Below are 17,095 nucleotides of genomic sequence, written 5' to 3'. Positions count from 1 at the left end.
AGACAAGCAACATGGCTTACACTAGAAGTGAACAGCAGATTAATTAAAATGGAATTGGTCACTGACTCGGCTGTTTCAGTCATTCCACAACATGAGTTTGAATGGCATTTCAAAGATACTGAACTGAAGCCTGCAGATATCCAACAAAGAACTTGTACCAGAGAAGAGATAACTCCTGTGGGAATGACATTCTTAGCAGTGAAATACCACAACCAACAAGCCACGTGGAACTTGTATGTGGCAAAAGTAAGAGGGCCAGCATCGTGGGGATGCAAGTGACTGAGACAAACACAACTTGATTGGAGATCCATCCACTATTTGCATGCCACATCACCTGTAATATGGTCAACTGAAAGCAAATTAAGAAAAGTACTGGATGATGTCACAACTACCTCCACGCTATATACCAAAAGGGGAAATGGGTGCTAACGTCTGTCTCTGTGCCTCTGGTTGGAAAGCGTATTGGACCAAGGAAGGACTGTGTTGTTCAAAGGAATCATGACAGTGATGAAGCAGTGGTCCAACTACAACAGTATTTGTAGACAACATATTAGAGAAAGTTTCTGATATGTTCATCAAGCAATTGCTGGCAAAATGTTGCTTGGTTTCATGCTGGAAGAGAGTTCTTGGAGCTTCAGGAAAGTTGCAAACATTTGGCTTGGAGTATCATCAACAGTTTTCGGTCCCACATCTCAAAAAGGATATGTTGTCATTGGAGAGAGTCCAGAGGAGGTTCATGAGAATGATTCCAAGAATGAAGGAGCATTTAGCAGCTTTGGGCCTGTACTCACTGGAATTTAGAAGAATGCGTGGGAATCTCATTGAAACCTACCGAATGTTGAAAGGACTAGATAGGGTGGATATGGAGAGGATATTTCCTATGACAAGGTTATCTAGAACTAGAGGGCATGGCCACAAAATTGAGGGGATACCCTTTAGAACAGAGATAAGGAAGCTAGAGAATACTAAATCTGTCAAATGCTCTGCCACAGACTGCGGTGGAGGCCAAGTCCATGGGTATATTTAAGGTGGAAGTTGATAGTTTCCTGATCGGTCAGGGCATCAAAGGATAAGGTGAGAAGGCAGGTGTTTGGGTTTGAGTGGGATCCGGGATCAGCCATGGTGGAGCAGACTCGATGGGCTGATTGGCCCAATTCTTCTCCTATGTCTTATGGCTTTTGTAAATATAAAAAACCAGAATCTCCTCTGTGTGTGTTAAGGTTATTGCACGATCTTCAACTGAGAGACAAAAAGCTGTGTGTAAAAGATGCAAAGACCAAAGCCCAGCTGGGTGAATGGAAGGCCAAAAAGAAAGGACTCAATGGAGATATGAAAACAAAGGATTTGTCAGATGATGTTGTGGATTAGGAATCCAAAAGGAGAGATCAGATTGTAAATTAGAAGGAATATTGAGAGAATACTCTAGTGAACTGAATGCACCTTCCCAAGATAAAGATGCACATCCCGGAAAGAAGAAAAAGGAAAAGAAAGAGGAAGATGGCACAGGTTCTATGGAAATAGAAGAGGATAAACGAGACCAATAATAATTAGCAAATTCAGAGATGCTCACAAGACGCTAGAAGAAGAAAAAGGTTAGAAAGATACATTGTTGAAAGGAGAGAGAAGGAAGAGAGAAGGAACTTGAGTGAGAGGGAGGAAAGCGTGAAAGAGAGAAGGAATGTGGGGAAGAAAAAGAGCAGGAACACGAGAGTGAAAAGGATCAAGACTGTGAGCGAACCCATGAGCAAGACTGCGATAGGGATCCTGAGAGAACCAAGAGAGGTAGCATGAGTGAAAAAGAGATCACGAGCAGGATAAAGAGAGTAAAAGATGCTGAGACTGGGAGACAAGCAAGGATCAAACAGATATAGATAGAAAAGGAGAGCTGTCAGTACCACTTCCTGCAGTCTCGTAATCAACTCCAACTACCATGGAGGAAGCCCCAGTATCTGAGATTGTTTTGACAGTCACAAGACTCACTTGCCAAGCAGAGTGACCTCCCTTCTCAGGAAAGAGTAAGAAATCCTCCACAGCCATTACATCTTTAAGCCCTGAATGGGATATTTGAGTTGAAGTTTATAGCTAACGAGGGAGGAGTGTTTTGTATTTAATAGTTCAGTAATATTTGAGTAATAGTGCAAATATATTGGTGATTAAACTTTCCTTGTTTGTTTAAATAATGCATTGCAGGTTATATATAAAAATATATGAATTGCATAGTCCTGACTTTATCAACTTACACATGCACATCTCACTAAAAGTAAAATCAAAACTAAGACACGTTATCTCCGAATAATTTCTGAAGTTACAAAACATAACAACTTCCTATCTGCCGTCCCCGTATGTATTTGTCTAAATCAGTGCTATGGATATCTTCATTTAAGTTCATTCACCTGCTGCATTAGCTCCCCTTCTCTCTCCACAGATGCTAGCTGACCAGTTGAGTATTTCTATTATTTTCTGTTGTTGCTACAGATTGCCTTCATCTGCAATCTTTGGTTTTAATTTAACCCCAGTGATGGAAAAGTTCTTACATGGAACATACTGAAGAAAAGAAAACTGACTTAATAAATAGATTTAAGGACAATTTCATTGGATTCTGGTGAGATACAGGAGAAGACCAATCAAGGGAACACCAGATGTAGATCAACACACACCGTGTCTGAACATGCCAGTTTTTCAGCTGGAAAGGTAGCATCGACGCAAATGAATAGACATTTGATGTTTTGGGCTGAGATACTTCTTCAGGACTGAAAAGGAAGGGGGAAGACACCAGAATAAAAAGGTGGGAGTAGGGAAGGAAGCTAGCTAGAAGGTGATGGGTGAAGCCAGGTGGGTGGGAAAGGGCTGAAGATAAAGGGAATCTGATAGGAGAGGAGAGTGGACCATAGGAGGAGGGGCATCAGGGGGAAGTGATTGGTAGGAGAGAAGAGGTAAAAGGTCAGAATGGAGAATAGAAGAAGAGGGGAGGGGAGGGAAATATTTTTTTTTAATCAGAAGGAGAAATCAATATTCTTGCCATCAGGTTGGAGGCAACCCAGACGGAATACAAGATGCTGCTTCTCCAACTTGACTGTGGCCTCATCGCAACACAAGAGGAGGCCATGGACTGACATGTCGGAATGGGAGTAGGAATTAAAATGTTTGGCCACCAGGAAGTTCTGTTTTCGGCCGGTGGAGCAGAGGTCCACGGTTTACGACAGGTCTCACCAATGTATAAACACGAGGCCGCTTTGGGAGCACCAGACACAATGGATGACCCCAGGAGATTCGCAAGTGAAGTGTTGCCTCAACTGGAAGGACTGTTTGGGGCCCTGAGTGGAGGTCAGGGAGGAGGTGAATGGGTATAGCACTTATGCTGCTCGCAGGGATAAGAAGCAGGAGGGACCAGATGTAGATATGGATTTTCTCTAGTTTGTCCAAGTTCCATATCGTAGGTTGCTAGCCGAGTACAATTTCAGGCTCATCAAAAAATAAAGGTCAGTAGCAACAAGAAGTTCAAAGTTCAAAGTAGATTTATTATCAAAGTACATATATACAGTATCACCATATCCAATCCTGGGATTTGTTTTTCTTGCAAGCTTACTCAGTAAATTCAAGGAACATTGAAAGACTGCACCTAACAGGATGGATAAACAACAAAAGTGCAAAAGACAACAAACAGCAAATAGAAGACAGATAGATGAATAAATAAGCACACAATAGATATCGAGAACTTAAGAGGAACAGTCCTTAAAAGTGAGCCCACAGGTTGTGGGAACAGCTCATTGATAGACTAAGTGAATTTATCCTCTTTGGTACAAGAGCCTGATGGTTGAGTTGATTTAGAATAAATAGAAAGCGAGTGTGAGTGCGTGTTTAGCAATACACTGCGGAGCAGGTCCTTCGAGCCACGCGTCCCCAGCAACTCCACAACCCCAATTAACCATCACCTAATCACAGGAAAATTTACAATGAACAATTAGCCTACCCAGTATGTCTTAGGACTGTGGGTGGGAACAGGAGCACCCAGGGGGAACCCTGTGCATTCCACAGGGAGGATGTACAGAGATTCCTCGCAGAACAGTGTCAGAATGGAACTCCAAACTGTAATAGCATCATGCTAACCGCTATGCTACCGTGGAGTTAAAGTTGTGGTAAACACTTGCTTTCAGATGGACAGACACTGGTGTACTCCAAAGATCTTAGGAGGGACAACACTTTTTATGATATACATTCATTCTCAGGCACTAGAGTGCAGGATAAAATCTCAAAATTAGCATTTGACTGAAAGCTAGAAGTATAGTAACAGTGGGGTAGATAGCAATAGATCACAAAATGAGATAGACTGATCGGCAGAGTGTGTAGATGAAGCAGAGAATGTGAAGTGCTACATTTTGTCAGAAAAACCACAAGGACTTAATGGTATAGTTTTGAAGGGTGTGCAGGAAGAAAAAGACCTGTGATTTTTTTTTTTGCATTAATGTGACAAAGCACATTGAGGAATCACGTAAGTTTCTGGGCTTTATATTTAAAGCAGGAAGACTACAATTAACTTTAATAAAACAACGGTAAGGTCACAAAGAAAGCAGTATTTCCAAATCTCATCACCCCACATTTGGAAGGAGATATTGGTTCAAGGAAGGATTTTCTGCTGGTCATTATGATTTGAAACTCGCAGCCTGTGGAAACAGAATTATTTGTGATTTCAGATACCAAACTTAGTTGGCACCTTGAGGAAAATAACTTGTTGGGCCGGACAGGTGTGGAGAGAAGAACAGAGAAACATATAGTCAATTCATAACTGATGGGCTGAATGGCTTTAATAATTCAATGATGTCTTTTAAGGGTATTAACAGTATTAGGCAAAAGTAATTGGTCCAAATACTTGATTTTCTTGTTCAAATAGTTACAATCCCAGTAATGCTAAACACATTTTGTATGCATGTGATTTATGAGATGACCATGACTTCGTAGTAACACGTTCACAACTAAATCACAATAAACTGTCTTTAGGTCCCACTCAAGGGATGGAAGCATTGAATATGGACTGATGCTTACAGGGAGTGATGCAGAGCCAGACACGGTGTCTCTGGGACATGAAACGGCTTCTTGTTCTACTCCATGGCAATACTTGAAATGGGAGGAGACACAGTGTCTCTGAGCCCTCGAACCAAAAGTCATTCTGAAATCAGCAACTTATCACTAATTTGGAACCCGGTGTGTGCAAACTTGATTTTCTGCATTCCCAGTGATCCCTATATGCACCAATTTGGTGTATCCTGCTGAAGGTTGCCAAGAGGTCTCAAATCTAATTGCAAGAGCAACAATGGAGCAAGTAGGTTATAAAAATTGACACAGTCACACAAAAGAATACACAAAATCTGCTAACACAGAGTAAATTGGAGCAGCATATTTGTGAAATCACAGTAAAAAATATCAGAAGTCTCCTTCTTTATAATCATGTCCTGTTACTTTCAATTATTTTCATGAATGGAGTTTCTGCAATGTGAATAGCCTCACACAAAGAAACAAAATCTCCCATCCAGATGTCATCATTTCATTCAAATATTCAAATGAATTCATATTATTTCACATCCAAATTAATACAATGTTCTGAAGGATTTTCTGGTGTGTGATATTAGTATATTAGAAAGTTATTAAGCATTCTGAATCCAGACATCAATACCTCATTAAACAGCTTTGGGGGTGCAGCTAATGCATTTTCTTCTCCCAGATACTTCACCCACGACCAGGACTTTTTCTTTCCAGAGAGTGGAACAGCTATGAGAAAAAGTAATAATATTTGTTACTGCAACCACAAAGTTTAAGGAAAAGGATATAAAAGTTCTTGAGATATCAGAGGAATTTGGTTTATCTCAAATGAACTGTGTTCTACGTAACTGGGGTAGAGGGAGGGGGTAAGAAAGAGAGCAGTGGGAAAGAGGTGGGAGGAGGGGGCACTGTGGGGGGGAGGGAGCATGGCGGGGGAGAGGGGGCGCAGCAGGGGGAAGAGGAGAATAGTGTTGAGAAGGATTATAAGTCATGATGAAATGGTGGAGCAGACTAGATGGTATGAATGGTCTAATTCTGCTATCAATAATTATGACTTTATGTCCTGGATGGAATTATGTTTAAGAAATGGGTTTTGCTATCCATGATAATTGCTTTGATATTTCCAATATTCAGCTGAATAAAATTTCTGCTCATCCACTACTGCAACGATTTCTTAAGGTTTCATAGCCAGGGGTGGGGTAGTTAGTGGGGATAAGCTCCCATTATGTATGAATTACTACCAATATGCGTTTTCTCATATAGCTTGTGAGAACTTCAGATGTGACTTAGCTACTAAGCCCAGCGGAGCCATTTCTACTGACTGGAGAAGGGGCAAAGGTGGATTACTGGCATTTTTAAATGAGTCGCTTTGGGCAGATGGGGCTAATCAGCCGTGGTTGGCAGATCATCTTGGAGAAAGAAAAATCTGATCTCAATCCTCCACGACCTTGCGGCCAGATGCACTCACGGCGAGGGCTTCAGGAGTGAACCCCGAGGGAAAAATCCAAAGCTGGAGTCCCTAAGGCAGTCCTACATTTGAGTTCAACACTGACTGGTATCTCCTGTGACAAACTGCATCGGTCTCTGCCATTCTATTGGATTCACCAGCTGCGTGGACAACAGCTCGCTCTCCATTGTGTACTGCTTGGCTTGCGTATGACGTAGACAGCTAGGATGCAACGTCCATGGCCAATGTGACTCACAGCCTCTGTGCTGCAGTAGTCATGAGTTACATCTAAGCATTGCCAATGTGTACATTGAAATTGCCTCAACGACTTGAAGGGAAGTCACCAACATGTGGCATATAGATAAAAGATGGAAGGAAGCCAAGATATTCCTTGAGGAATACCAGGAGTGGATGAAAATCTATTACAAGTGATTCTCCAACTACAAGTTAATACCCAAGAATTAAATCAAGTGAACATTATTCCACTGAGTTGGACAATCCTAGAGAAGCTTTAGAGGATGTCGAGGTCAACCGTGCTCGAGGATGAAGACGTAATGAGAAGGACGAAGAACAATAGGTAACAAATGTCATGGTCACACATAATTGGCAACGTTTTCCAGAGTCATTGCAATAGGTGGATAATTAATTGGAAAGAAAGGAGCTTTCCATTTTGGGAGGTTCTGTAGCACACTCGGCGAGTTGGGAAGGGAAAAGAAAAGGTAGGTTGGAATTGTACCTGAAGTACTCAGCTATACAATGATTATGGTTATGCTCTCTGAGCACAAACTATTTTTAAATTATATTGAACTATCCATCAATATCCAATTTTTCTTCTATCTTGATATTTCTTGGCAGATAAATATGTCTTTCATACTATGGGTTCTTCAACCACTGCTGTGATTTTACTTGTGAACTTCATCTGCCTACTTCTAACCCTGCCTTGCACCCTCTGATCAAACTCTCAGAAATAACTACAAGACTTCAATTTAAGATTTTATCTCTTGACCTATCTTTGAAGATTTGGGGAGGGGCTGGGTCAGTTATAAAGCTTTTTAATCCATTGTACTGTCAACTGCCAATAAGAAAGCAGCATCCATCATCAAGGATCCATCACCATCCCCAGGCAAAGCTTTCTTCTCACCTCTGCCATTGGGAAGGAGGTAAAAGAGCCTTAGGTCCCACACCACCAGGTTCAGGACCAGTGTGGATAACTTCACTCATGTCAATGCTGAACTGATCACTGAAAACAATCTATGGACTCACTTTCCAGGATTCTACAACTCTTGTTCACAGTATTAATTAATCACCTATCTTTTAACTGATTGTTATTTTTGTTTGTATTTGCAGTTTGTCTTCTTTTGCACAATGGTTGCTTTTCAGTATTTGTATGTAGTTTTCACTGATTTTAATTCTTTTCTTTGTTCTGTGAATGCCTTCAAGAAAATGAATATATGGTGACATATATGTACTTTGATAATAAATTTACTTTGAATTTTGAACTACTCCACAGGAACAATTTAGGCTCCATGATTAAGTGCTAAGTTCACAGCAAATAATGCGTGCCTTTTGAGTACTCACTTTATCCCCGTTATTCTAGGTATATTGTGTAAAGAAATGCTAATAAATATGGGTAAGAAGCAAACTGAATAGATCCTTTTCAAGTTAAACTGATTTACTGCTGATTGCATGGCCTAGCCCTTGATTGTTAGCAATGCCTTTTGAACCAAGCACTAATTCAAAAACAGCAACTATAATCATCAGCAACAAAATATGAACAGCAATTTTGATATTTGTGTTGACATAAGTAAGTCACAAATTAAAACACAATGAACTAATGTAACATGTGACAAATAAGTATAATGCAATACATTTCAAATAAAAGGGTACTAAATACCCTGTTTAGAAAGCTTGGAATCTGGGTCAGATTGTCCACTGTTTTTGAAGCGACTGTGTTCTGTCAAGACTGAAGACACTTTTATCTTCATTTTCTCATCACTTTGTACTTCTTCCTGCAGCAAAATCAAATTCACAGTATTGTACTTGCGAAATGCAGCTCAAAGAAAAAAATCAGAATCTGCCTTTTTTTAAAAACTTGAAGGTTGTACTTCATTCAATAACATCACAAGTGACACTTGTTTAGTTTCTGTGGCTGCATTGTTCATTCTACATTGGACTAAAAATTATTAACACCCCAGGTATGCCAAATGATTTTTTTTTCCAATTTGCAGAGAAATGTGTTTTTGTTACCACACAATACTTAGCTTCAAATTAAAGTGACCCAGTAGGGCCTTTAAATTTTAATAATGTTGCTCTGCCAATCACTTTAATATATTATTACATTTTTCCCCACTGAATGCTAATGTTGCATGAAGTAAATTGATTATATGCAGGAATATTACATGCAACATTAAGCATGAAGGTCTTTAAGCAATATGGTTCAAGTTCATGAGGAAAAAATGGTTGGTTTGAACCCTTTATTCTTTACCATCGCCCTCAGAAACTGTTCTAGAAACCTTGAATAATTGCAGCTCACAGTAATCAATTCTTATCACTGGAGGTTACGGTTTACACCAAAGCTGATCATTTCAAGCATGTGAAATGTTCGCACTTTTAAAAATTAGTTTTTATGTTGCACAATGTGGATTTGTTCCATTCACCAAGCTATTCCAACATTCTGGAGTCATTAGACTGCAAAAAAATAACCTGTAGAATATCAAGTTTGTATCACTGTAATTATTTCTGTTAACCATCACAATCACTTAATAAGCAAACACAAGAGATTCTGCAGATGCCAAAGAAGTCCAGAGCAATACAGACAAAACTGCTGAAGGAATTCAGCCCGTGAGGTAGCATTATGGAAGTCAATAAACAGCCATCATTTGGGACCGACTCCCTTCATCAGGCATTTAATTTACTCTACTGTAGCTCCCCTTCTTATTAGCTGCCCTGCGTGTGTAGGTAACAATGGTTTAGTAACAGTGGATGGTGACCAGTCTGAGCTCCTTTAATCACTTCACCTTTGGTTATCTCTCACAATTTTCACAAAGCACACAAACCCAGGCTTTCTTGCTCTCCTTCCCCCATCCTCCCCAAATCCACATCACTCTTTACCAAAATGCAATGCAGTGCAAAACCATTTACACTTACTTGGTCTCAGTGAGGGTAGGTAATGAGCTGGAGAATGTTGCACAAATGGTAAGACCACACAGTGTAAGTGCTTGGTGAGACAGAAACATCTTTTGGTGAGGAGCTATGCAAAATGAATCTCAAAAATCCAGCACTCAAGAGAAAAAAATGTTTAAAATACATCTAAATGAGGTGCATGCTTTCAACATGGAGTGCAGGTATATATGACAGATAGTGTCCATTAACTGCATCTCCAACAGTGGCTTCTCTTGACAGTCCTTGACAGACCACGTAGCAGCTTCGATATGAACAGCATTAATGACCATCCCACCAGGAAATGTCAGGCAGATAAGTCCGCCAGCCTTGACTACTCTTTCCATCCAAAAGAGAAAAAATCTTGATTGGACATGGCATCAAAGGTTAAGGGGAGAAAGCTGGGAACTGGGGTAGAGCAGAAGATTAAAAAAGGATCAGCCATGATTGAATGGTGGAGCAGACTCGATGGGTCAGATGGCCTAAATCTGCTTCTATCTCTTACAGTCTTTTTGTCATAGCCACAAAATTGGGCACAATGGAACAAAAATGGAATTGTAAAAATATAACAATATCTTTACTTAGCAAGGAGAAGAAAACTTGAGCTCATAACTCTGGTAATTGGAAATGCCTTCTTCACAGCAAAGTCTTTTCAAAGCTAAAATGCTTTTCAAACCAATGTACAGATCATTGTATTGTTCACAGCAATGCTGTAACTGAACAAAGAAAAGGCAATTACAAGACCACCACTGGAATCAAAGCAATTTGGGCAAACATCGGATCTCTGCAATACAGTTATTCTGAATTATCTGCATTATTCTGCTTCTTACTTGACTCATTATTTAAACTATCTTCAACAATCAGTTAATATACTGTGGAGCGTGTGTGCATTGGGCTCACAAATTATATTTATACTGTGATTCCAAACAGAGATGGGAAATAAAATATCAGTTCCAGTCAAGCATTATGGTCATATGATCTGGGTAAATCAGGAGAATTTGTGCATCATTTCACAATGCTACTGGATTTACTGCTGCTCTGAAGTAGAAACAGGAGTGATGGAAGACAGACTAATGCTACCACATCCCTCTCTTATCTTTGCTGGCCTGGAATTAATTCAGCGCTAAACTTTTGTGCCAGACCTGCCTCTGCATTAAGGAGAGGACCGCTATACCAAGTTATGTGACATGTGAAGGGGGAGTCTTGGCTCTTCCTCCTCACTTCTGTCCTCATGGAGCTCTGAAAGATTGGAGATTACCTATGCATCATCAAGGCAAATGACTAGATTTAAATTAAAGGCTTAATGTTGGTGAAAAACAGCCTTTGCAAAAAACATCCTGAAAATCTGAAATAGAAACAGAAAATAATGAAAAGACTCACCTGGTCATACAGCATCTGCAGAGAGAAAGGCAGAGTCATGTTAATGATGTTTCACCATGAAGTTGAACAGTATATTACTGTGCCAGTCTAGCTCTGATGAAAGACCAATGATCTGAGATGTATATTCTATCACACCTCACATTTGCTGCCTTGCCTGCTGCACTGAATTTCTCCAACATCTTCCATGTTCATAGTAGTTTCCGTCGCACCAAAATCAAAATTGTTAAGTAAACACAGTATGGAAAGCAGACCGCAGCAGAGAGAAAGCTTCAGAAATTTCACTGCCTAGCAATATGTCACTGTCATAGAAGTTAAATATTTATAAATATAACACACCATGTAGTCATCTTCAAAATCTTCATCAGATTCTTCTTTTGGGTTAACACTCACTTTCCTCTTTCGTTTTTTCGTTCGTTTCAATATTACACTAGCATTTTGCTTCACAAGTGCATGGTCCATAGCAGATTGTCTGGAAAAGAATTGTGCATTGAAATATAGCTTATCTAGCCAAGCTCCAGAAGCATCTAATAGAAGTTTCAAGTTTCAACATTACACTTTCGATGCATTAAATTAGTTTCATATTCTCACTTAATAAATTTATAAAATATAGGAGCATAATGATTTTATTATTGGACCGGATTAACTAACCTAAAGGTCTAAAGTAGGGTCCTGACAAGAGTTCAAATCACAAAGTACACTGGAGAAATTTAAATACAATTACAGAAATAATTCTATATCTGATCTGGAACACGGTCATAGAGTCATAGAAAAGTACAGCACAGAAAAATGCTGCCCCTCTGCGTTCCTGCCTGTCCTTTCAATACAATGTGTATCCTTGGACATTAAGCTCCCACTGTAACGCTCTTCGACCACCTCAATTCCCTCTGTGTGATAGAAAGAAACTGTAGAATCCAAAACCTCATTTTACCTCATGATACCTCAAAAATATCCTCCACCAACATCCTAACTCTTGTACTGATGGTACATATTTCAGTACTAAATGCACCTCCACCCATGATTCTGCAGTGCAGCTACAACAATGGAATCTAACTAAAAAAGAGGAAAATTGGATGGTACAATTAACATTCAAACTGGATGAACAGTGAATCACACCTAACTCCAGAACTAAAAATGACTACAGTATATTTTAAAATATATTTTTTGATTTCCTTGTGCCCTCACCCCTGCCTATTTCTATCATCACCTCAGCTTCAGGATTCATTTCTGCTGATCCAGTTTCAATCTCTTGCATCAGTCTACCATCAAAAGCAATATTTTCAATTGCATTTGTAAAACATCAGGACACCTCTCCCCTTTTAAAGTCCTCCTTCAAAGCCACCTCCTAGAGTCAGCTGTGCTAATATAACAGTAAAATAATATTACTATAAAAAAAATTTATTGGCAAGCACCTTGGAATATTCTGCTACAATAAATAGCCCAAGGTAAATACGAATTGCTTCTGTTACAGCAGGACAAATTGTGCTTATTATGCTCTCCATTTGGAAATTTATTCAAAGTGGATTGCTGTCTGCACTAAATTTTTTGATGTATGCTCCAAGCACACAAAAACTCCTTAGTGGTAAGAATAAGTCACTGAATTTACTTTAAAATTCAAAATATGGCTACACCAATTCTTCAGAATTTCCCAATTACTTCCACAGAGTTGTACTCTGTGGACCTAATTACATAGCTTTACATTTTATTTGGTTTGAGATTTGTCTTATAACATCTGGCAACAGTTATGTTGTTTACAATTCTGCATTCAAGTCTACAATAAAAACAGACAACGCATCATCTTAGAATTCGATTTTGCAAAACTTATCAAAACTGCTGTTCAATATACCTACTCATTTTCATACAGTTGCTTATAATTTGTGCCACAGAAATGGTCACATCTATTAAACTTGCCCATTGTCCCATATCCTCCACAGTTTTCACAGTAGCAGACGCCTTGTGTGTTAGACAGATCATTAGTGCAAATATCTTCAGAAACGTTTTCTGTTATGACACAAAAAGCAATAAGCAAATCAGTATGATAACATATGTGGAATAATTCTGTCTTGTTAGTACAATAATAGCTTTATGCCACTCCCAAATTTGAATGGTTTTAGCAAATTAACTTCAAGATCTTTGTCTTCATGTCTTTATCCTAATTTGCTTCCATGTTCATCACCAACCAGAATCCCACTGTGCACCAATTATACCTGAAGTGAAACAGCTTTATTTCTCAGTCCCTTGTACATGAATAGTATTTTCTTCATTTAGCTAATACATGTATCAGCATTGGAATCAGGTTTAGCATCACCAGCATATATTGTGAAATTGTGTTGTTTTGCAGCAGCAGTACATTGCAATACATAGTCATAAAAACTATAAATGACTATATATATATATATATATACACACACACACACACACACACACACACACACACACACACACACACACACACACACACACACACACACACACACACACACACACACACACACACACACACACACACACACACACACACACACACACACACACACACATATATATATATATAAAGCAGTGCTAAAAGAGTGGGAAAAAGAGAGTTAGTGTTCATGGGTTCATTGCCAAATCAGAAATCCGATGGCAGGGGGAAGAAGCTGTTCCTGAAATGTTGAGTGTGGGTCTTCAGGCTCTTGTACCTCCTCCTCAGTGGTAGAAATGAGAAGAGGGCATGTCCTGGGTGATGGAGTTCCTTAAAGATGGATGCTACCTTTTGTGAGGCCTCACCTTTAGAAGATGTCCTGGATGCTGGGGAGGCTAGTGCCCACGGTGGACCGGCTGAGCTTACAACTTTCTGCACCTTTTTCCGACCTTGTGCAGAGGCCCCTCCATACCAAAGAGTAATGCAATCAGTTAGAACGTGTACCACAGCACACCTGTAGAAGCTGGTCCTCAAAAGTGCAACACTTGCTGCATCTCCTCGCTGTCCACTACTCCCCCAATCTTGGTGTCATCCGCAAATTTACTGATCCAGTTAACTGCATTATCATCTAAATCACTGATAAAGACGATATACAAAGGACCCGGCACTGAACTCTGTGGCACTGCACTAGTCACAAGCCTCCAGTCAGAGAGCCAAGCATCTACTACCACTCTCTGGCTTCTCCCACAAAGTCGAAGTTTAATCCAATTCACTATCTCATCTTGAATGGCAAGAAACTGAACCTTCTTGACCAACCTCCCATGTGGGACCTTGTCAAACGCCTTGCTAAAGTCCACTGCCATCAACTTTCTTGGTAACTTCCTCAAAAAACTCTATAAGATTGGTTAGACACAACCTACTACGCACAAAGCCTTGCTAACTATCCAATTACTCATATATCCAGTGCCTTAGAATACCTTCCAATAACTTCCCCACTACTGATGTCAGGCTCATGGGCCTGAATTATTTTTAAGACCTTTTCTTAAACAGCAGGACAGCATTGCCTATCCTCCAGTCCTTCAGTACCTCACCTGTCACGTCAAGTTTATTGTCATTTAACTATATACACGTATACCGTCAAGCAAAACTTCATTTCTCTGAATCAGGGTGTAGCTAATTTAGAACAGAAAATACATAATAACTTATGAAAGTAATGATAAAATCAGCAGATCGATTACACATAAACTAACAAAGTGCATAAATTAAATATTGTAAGGTATAGAACAGATTAACCAGTGAATACGATGCAGCAGGGAGTTCAGAAGCCTATTTGCCTGGGGGAGAAAACAGTTTCTTATCTTGACCATTCTTGTTTTTATACATCAGAGTCTCCTGGCTGATAACAGAAATTCATAGGGTCTTTCAGAAACCAACCCGGTACATTATCTGACCCTGCAGCTTTACCAGGGTCTTCCTCACCTCAGCTTCAGCCAGACAGAGTGTCTGCTCCCCTGGGGGGAGGGGTGCTTTCCTCGCCAGCACTTTGTTCTGTGCATCAAACCGGGTATAAAAGACACTCGGCCTGTTGGGGAGCGGAGCATCCTGGTCACTGATGCGCAGGATAGAATTGCCTGCCACATGCACCTAGCTTCCTTAGTATCGCAGCAGTGGCTGTATGTGAGTAAGGATGATTTAAATACCACTGCTAGGGCCCCTGCAATTTTTGCACTTGCCTCCCACAGGAGGCAAGGTTTTTAGCCCTGTTAGGCCTTCGGATTTATAGACCCTAATTTGCCTCAAGACAGCAAACACCTCCTCCTCCTCTGTAATTTGTACAGGGTCCATGATGTCATTACTGCTTTGTCGACTCTGTGTCCATCTCCCGAATAAAAGAGTAAAGACAGCTAAAAAAAAATCCATTTAAGATCTCTTTTGGCTTCAGCATAGATCTGATCTTCCAGAGAACCAATTTTGTCCCTTGCAATCCTTTTCCTCTGAACATCCTGTATATGGATCCTTTTGGGTTCTCCTTCACTTGTCTGCTAGGGCAATCTCACGCCTTCTTCTAGCCCTCCTGATCTCCTGCATTTCTTATACTCTGTAAGTACCCAGTTTGTTCCTACTTGCCTAAACCTGCAATTTTTTCTTAATCAGGGCTTTAATATCTCTTGAAAATCAAGGTTCCCTACACTTGGTATCATTAAGTTTTATTCTGGCAGGTACGTACAAGGTTTATATTCTCAAAATTTTGTTTCTGAAAGCCCCCCACTTCCTGAGTACACCTTTGCCGGGAAACAGCCTGTCCCAATTACAGATGCTTTCTGATACCATCAAAATTGGCCTTTCTCCGATCTATATCTCAGCCTGAGGGCCAGACATACCTTTTTCCATATCTACTTTGAAACTAATGGCATCATAATCAAACTACTGTCACCTGCCCCGACTAATTTTCAAACAGCAGATCAAGTATCGCACACTCTGTCATTGGGACTTCTATGTACTGATTAAGGAAACTTTCCTGAACACATTTGACAAACTCTATCCCATGTAGTCCTTTTACAGTATGGGAATCCCAGTTAACGTGCGAAGTTACAATCATCTACTATAACAACATTATTTTTCTTGCAACATTTTGCAATCTCTCTACAAATTTGTTCCTCTAAATCCCATGGAATGTTGGGTGGTCTATAATATAATCCCATTAACATGGTCATACCTTTCTTATTCCTCAGCTCTACATACTAATCTTCACTAGATGAGTTATCCCGTCTGTCCTGACGGAGCAGTGCCGTGATATTTTTCCCGACTAGTAACACCACCCCTCCCCCTTCAATCCATCCTCGCAGACTCATCAAAAACAGCGGAACCGCGGAATATTGACTGACTGCCAGTCCTGCTCCTCCTGCAATCAAGTCTCACTAATGGCCACAACGTTGTAATTCCCGGTGTTGATCCATGCCCTGAACTCAACTGCCTTTCCTACAATGCTTCTTGCATTGAAATATGCGCAGCTCACAACATTAGGCACACCACTCAAACTTTTGATTCCTGACTTTCTCTCAGGATTAACATCTGTCTCCACAACCTCTCCACTAACTGTTCTGGCACTCTGGTTCCCATCCTCCTGCAACTCTATTTTAAACCCCACCATGCAGCATTTATAAACCTTCTCACTAGGATATTAATCCCCTTTCAGTTCAGGTGCAAACTGTCCCTTCTGTACAGGTCCCACCTTCCCTGGAAGAGAGCCCAATGATCCAAAACTCTTATGCCCTCCCTCCTGCACTAACGCCTTAGTCATGTATTAAACTGTATAATCTTCCTAGCTCTGGCCTCACTAGCAAGTGGCATGGGTAGCAATCCTGAGGTCACAACTTTGTAATTCCTGCCCTTTAACTTAGCACTGAACTCCCAATGCAGAACCTTATCACTCTTTCTCCCTATGTCATTAGTACCTACATGGTCCACGACCTCTGGCTGCTCACCCTCTGACTTAAGAATACTGAGAACTCAATCTGAATCTCAATCTCAATCCTGGACCATGGCACCCAAGAGGCAACATACCATCAGGGAATCTCATTCTCATCCACAGAGCCTCCTTTCTGTTCCCCTAATTAACAATCCCCTTTCACCATAGCTTGCCTCTTCTTCACCCTTCCCTTCTGAGTCACAGA

General features: G+C 40.3%; 1 protein-coding gene across 7 annotated transcripts in view; it reads right to left on the bottom strand.

The window, feature by feature from the left end:
* Window positions 1–17,095, bottom strand: part of LOC140724770 (lethal(3)malignant brain tumor-like protein 4) — a 403,124-nt gene that overhangs the window by 292,616 nt on the left and 93,413 nt on the right. For 5 of the 7 annotated variants that reach the window (XM_073039328.1, XM_073039363.1, XM_073039381.1 and 2 more), the window contains exons 5-8: window positions 12,868–13,018; window positions 11,357–11,489; window positions 8,376–8,490; window positions 5,669–5,763 (exon numbers count right to left, since the gene is read on the bottom strand). In XM_073039328.1, the coding sequence (XP_072895429.1) occupies window positions 5,669–5,763; window positions 8,376–8,490; window positions 11,357–11,489; window positions 12,868–13,018 (494 nt within the window). Of the gene's footprint in view, window positions 1–5,668; window positions 5,764–8,375; window positions 8,491–11,356; window positions 11,490–12,863; window positions 13,019–17,095 lie in introns of all 7 variants that reach the window. The other 2 variants (XM_073039353.1, XM_073039373.1) reach the window with 1 other exon arrangement.

This window comes from Hemitrygon akajei, chromosome 1 (genome assembly GCF_048418815.1).
Source record: "Hemitrygon akajei chromosome 1, sHemAka1.3, whole genome shotgun sequence".
Taxonomy (NCBI): Eukaryota; Metazoa; Chordata; class Chondrichthyes; order Myliobatiformes; family Dasyatidae; genus Hemitrygon; species Hemitrygon akajei.
This window is presented reverse-complemented; position numbering and strand designations above follow the sequence as displayed.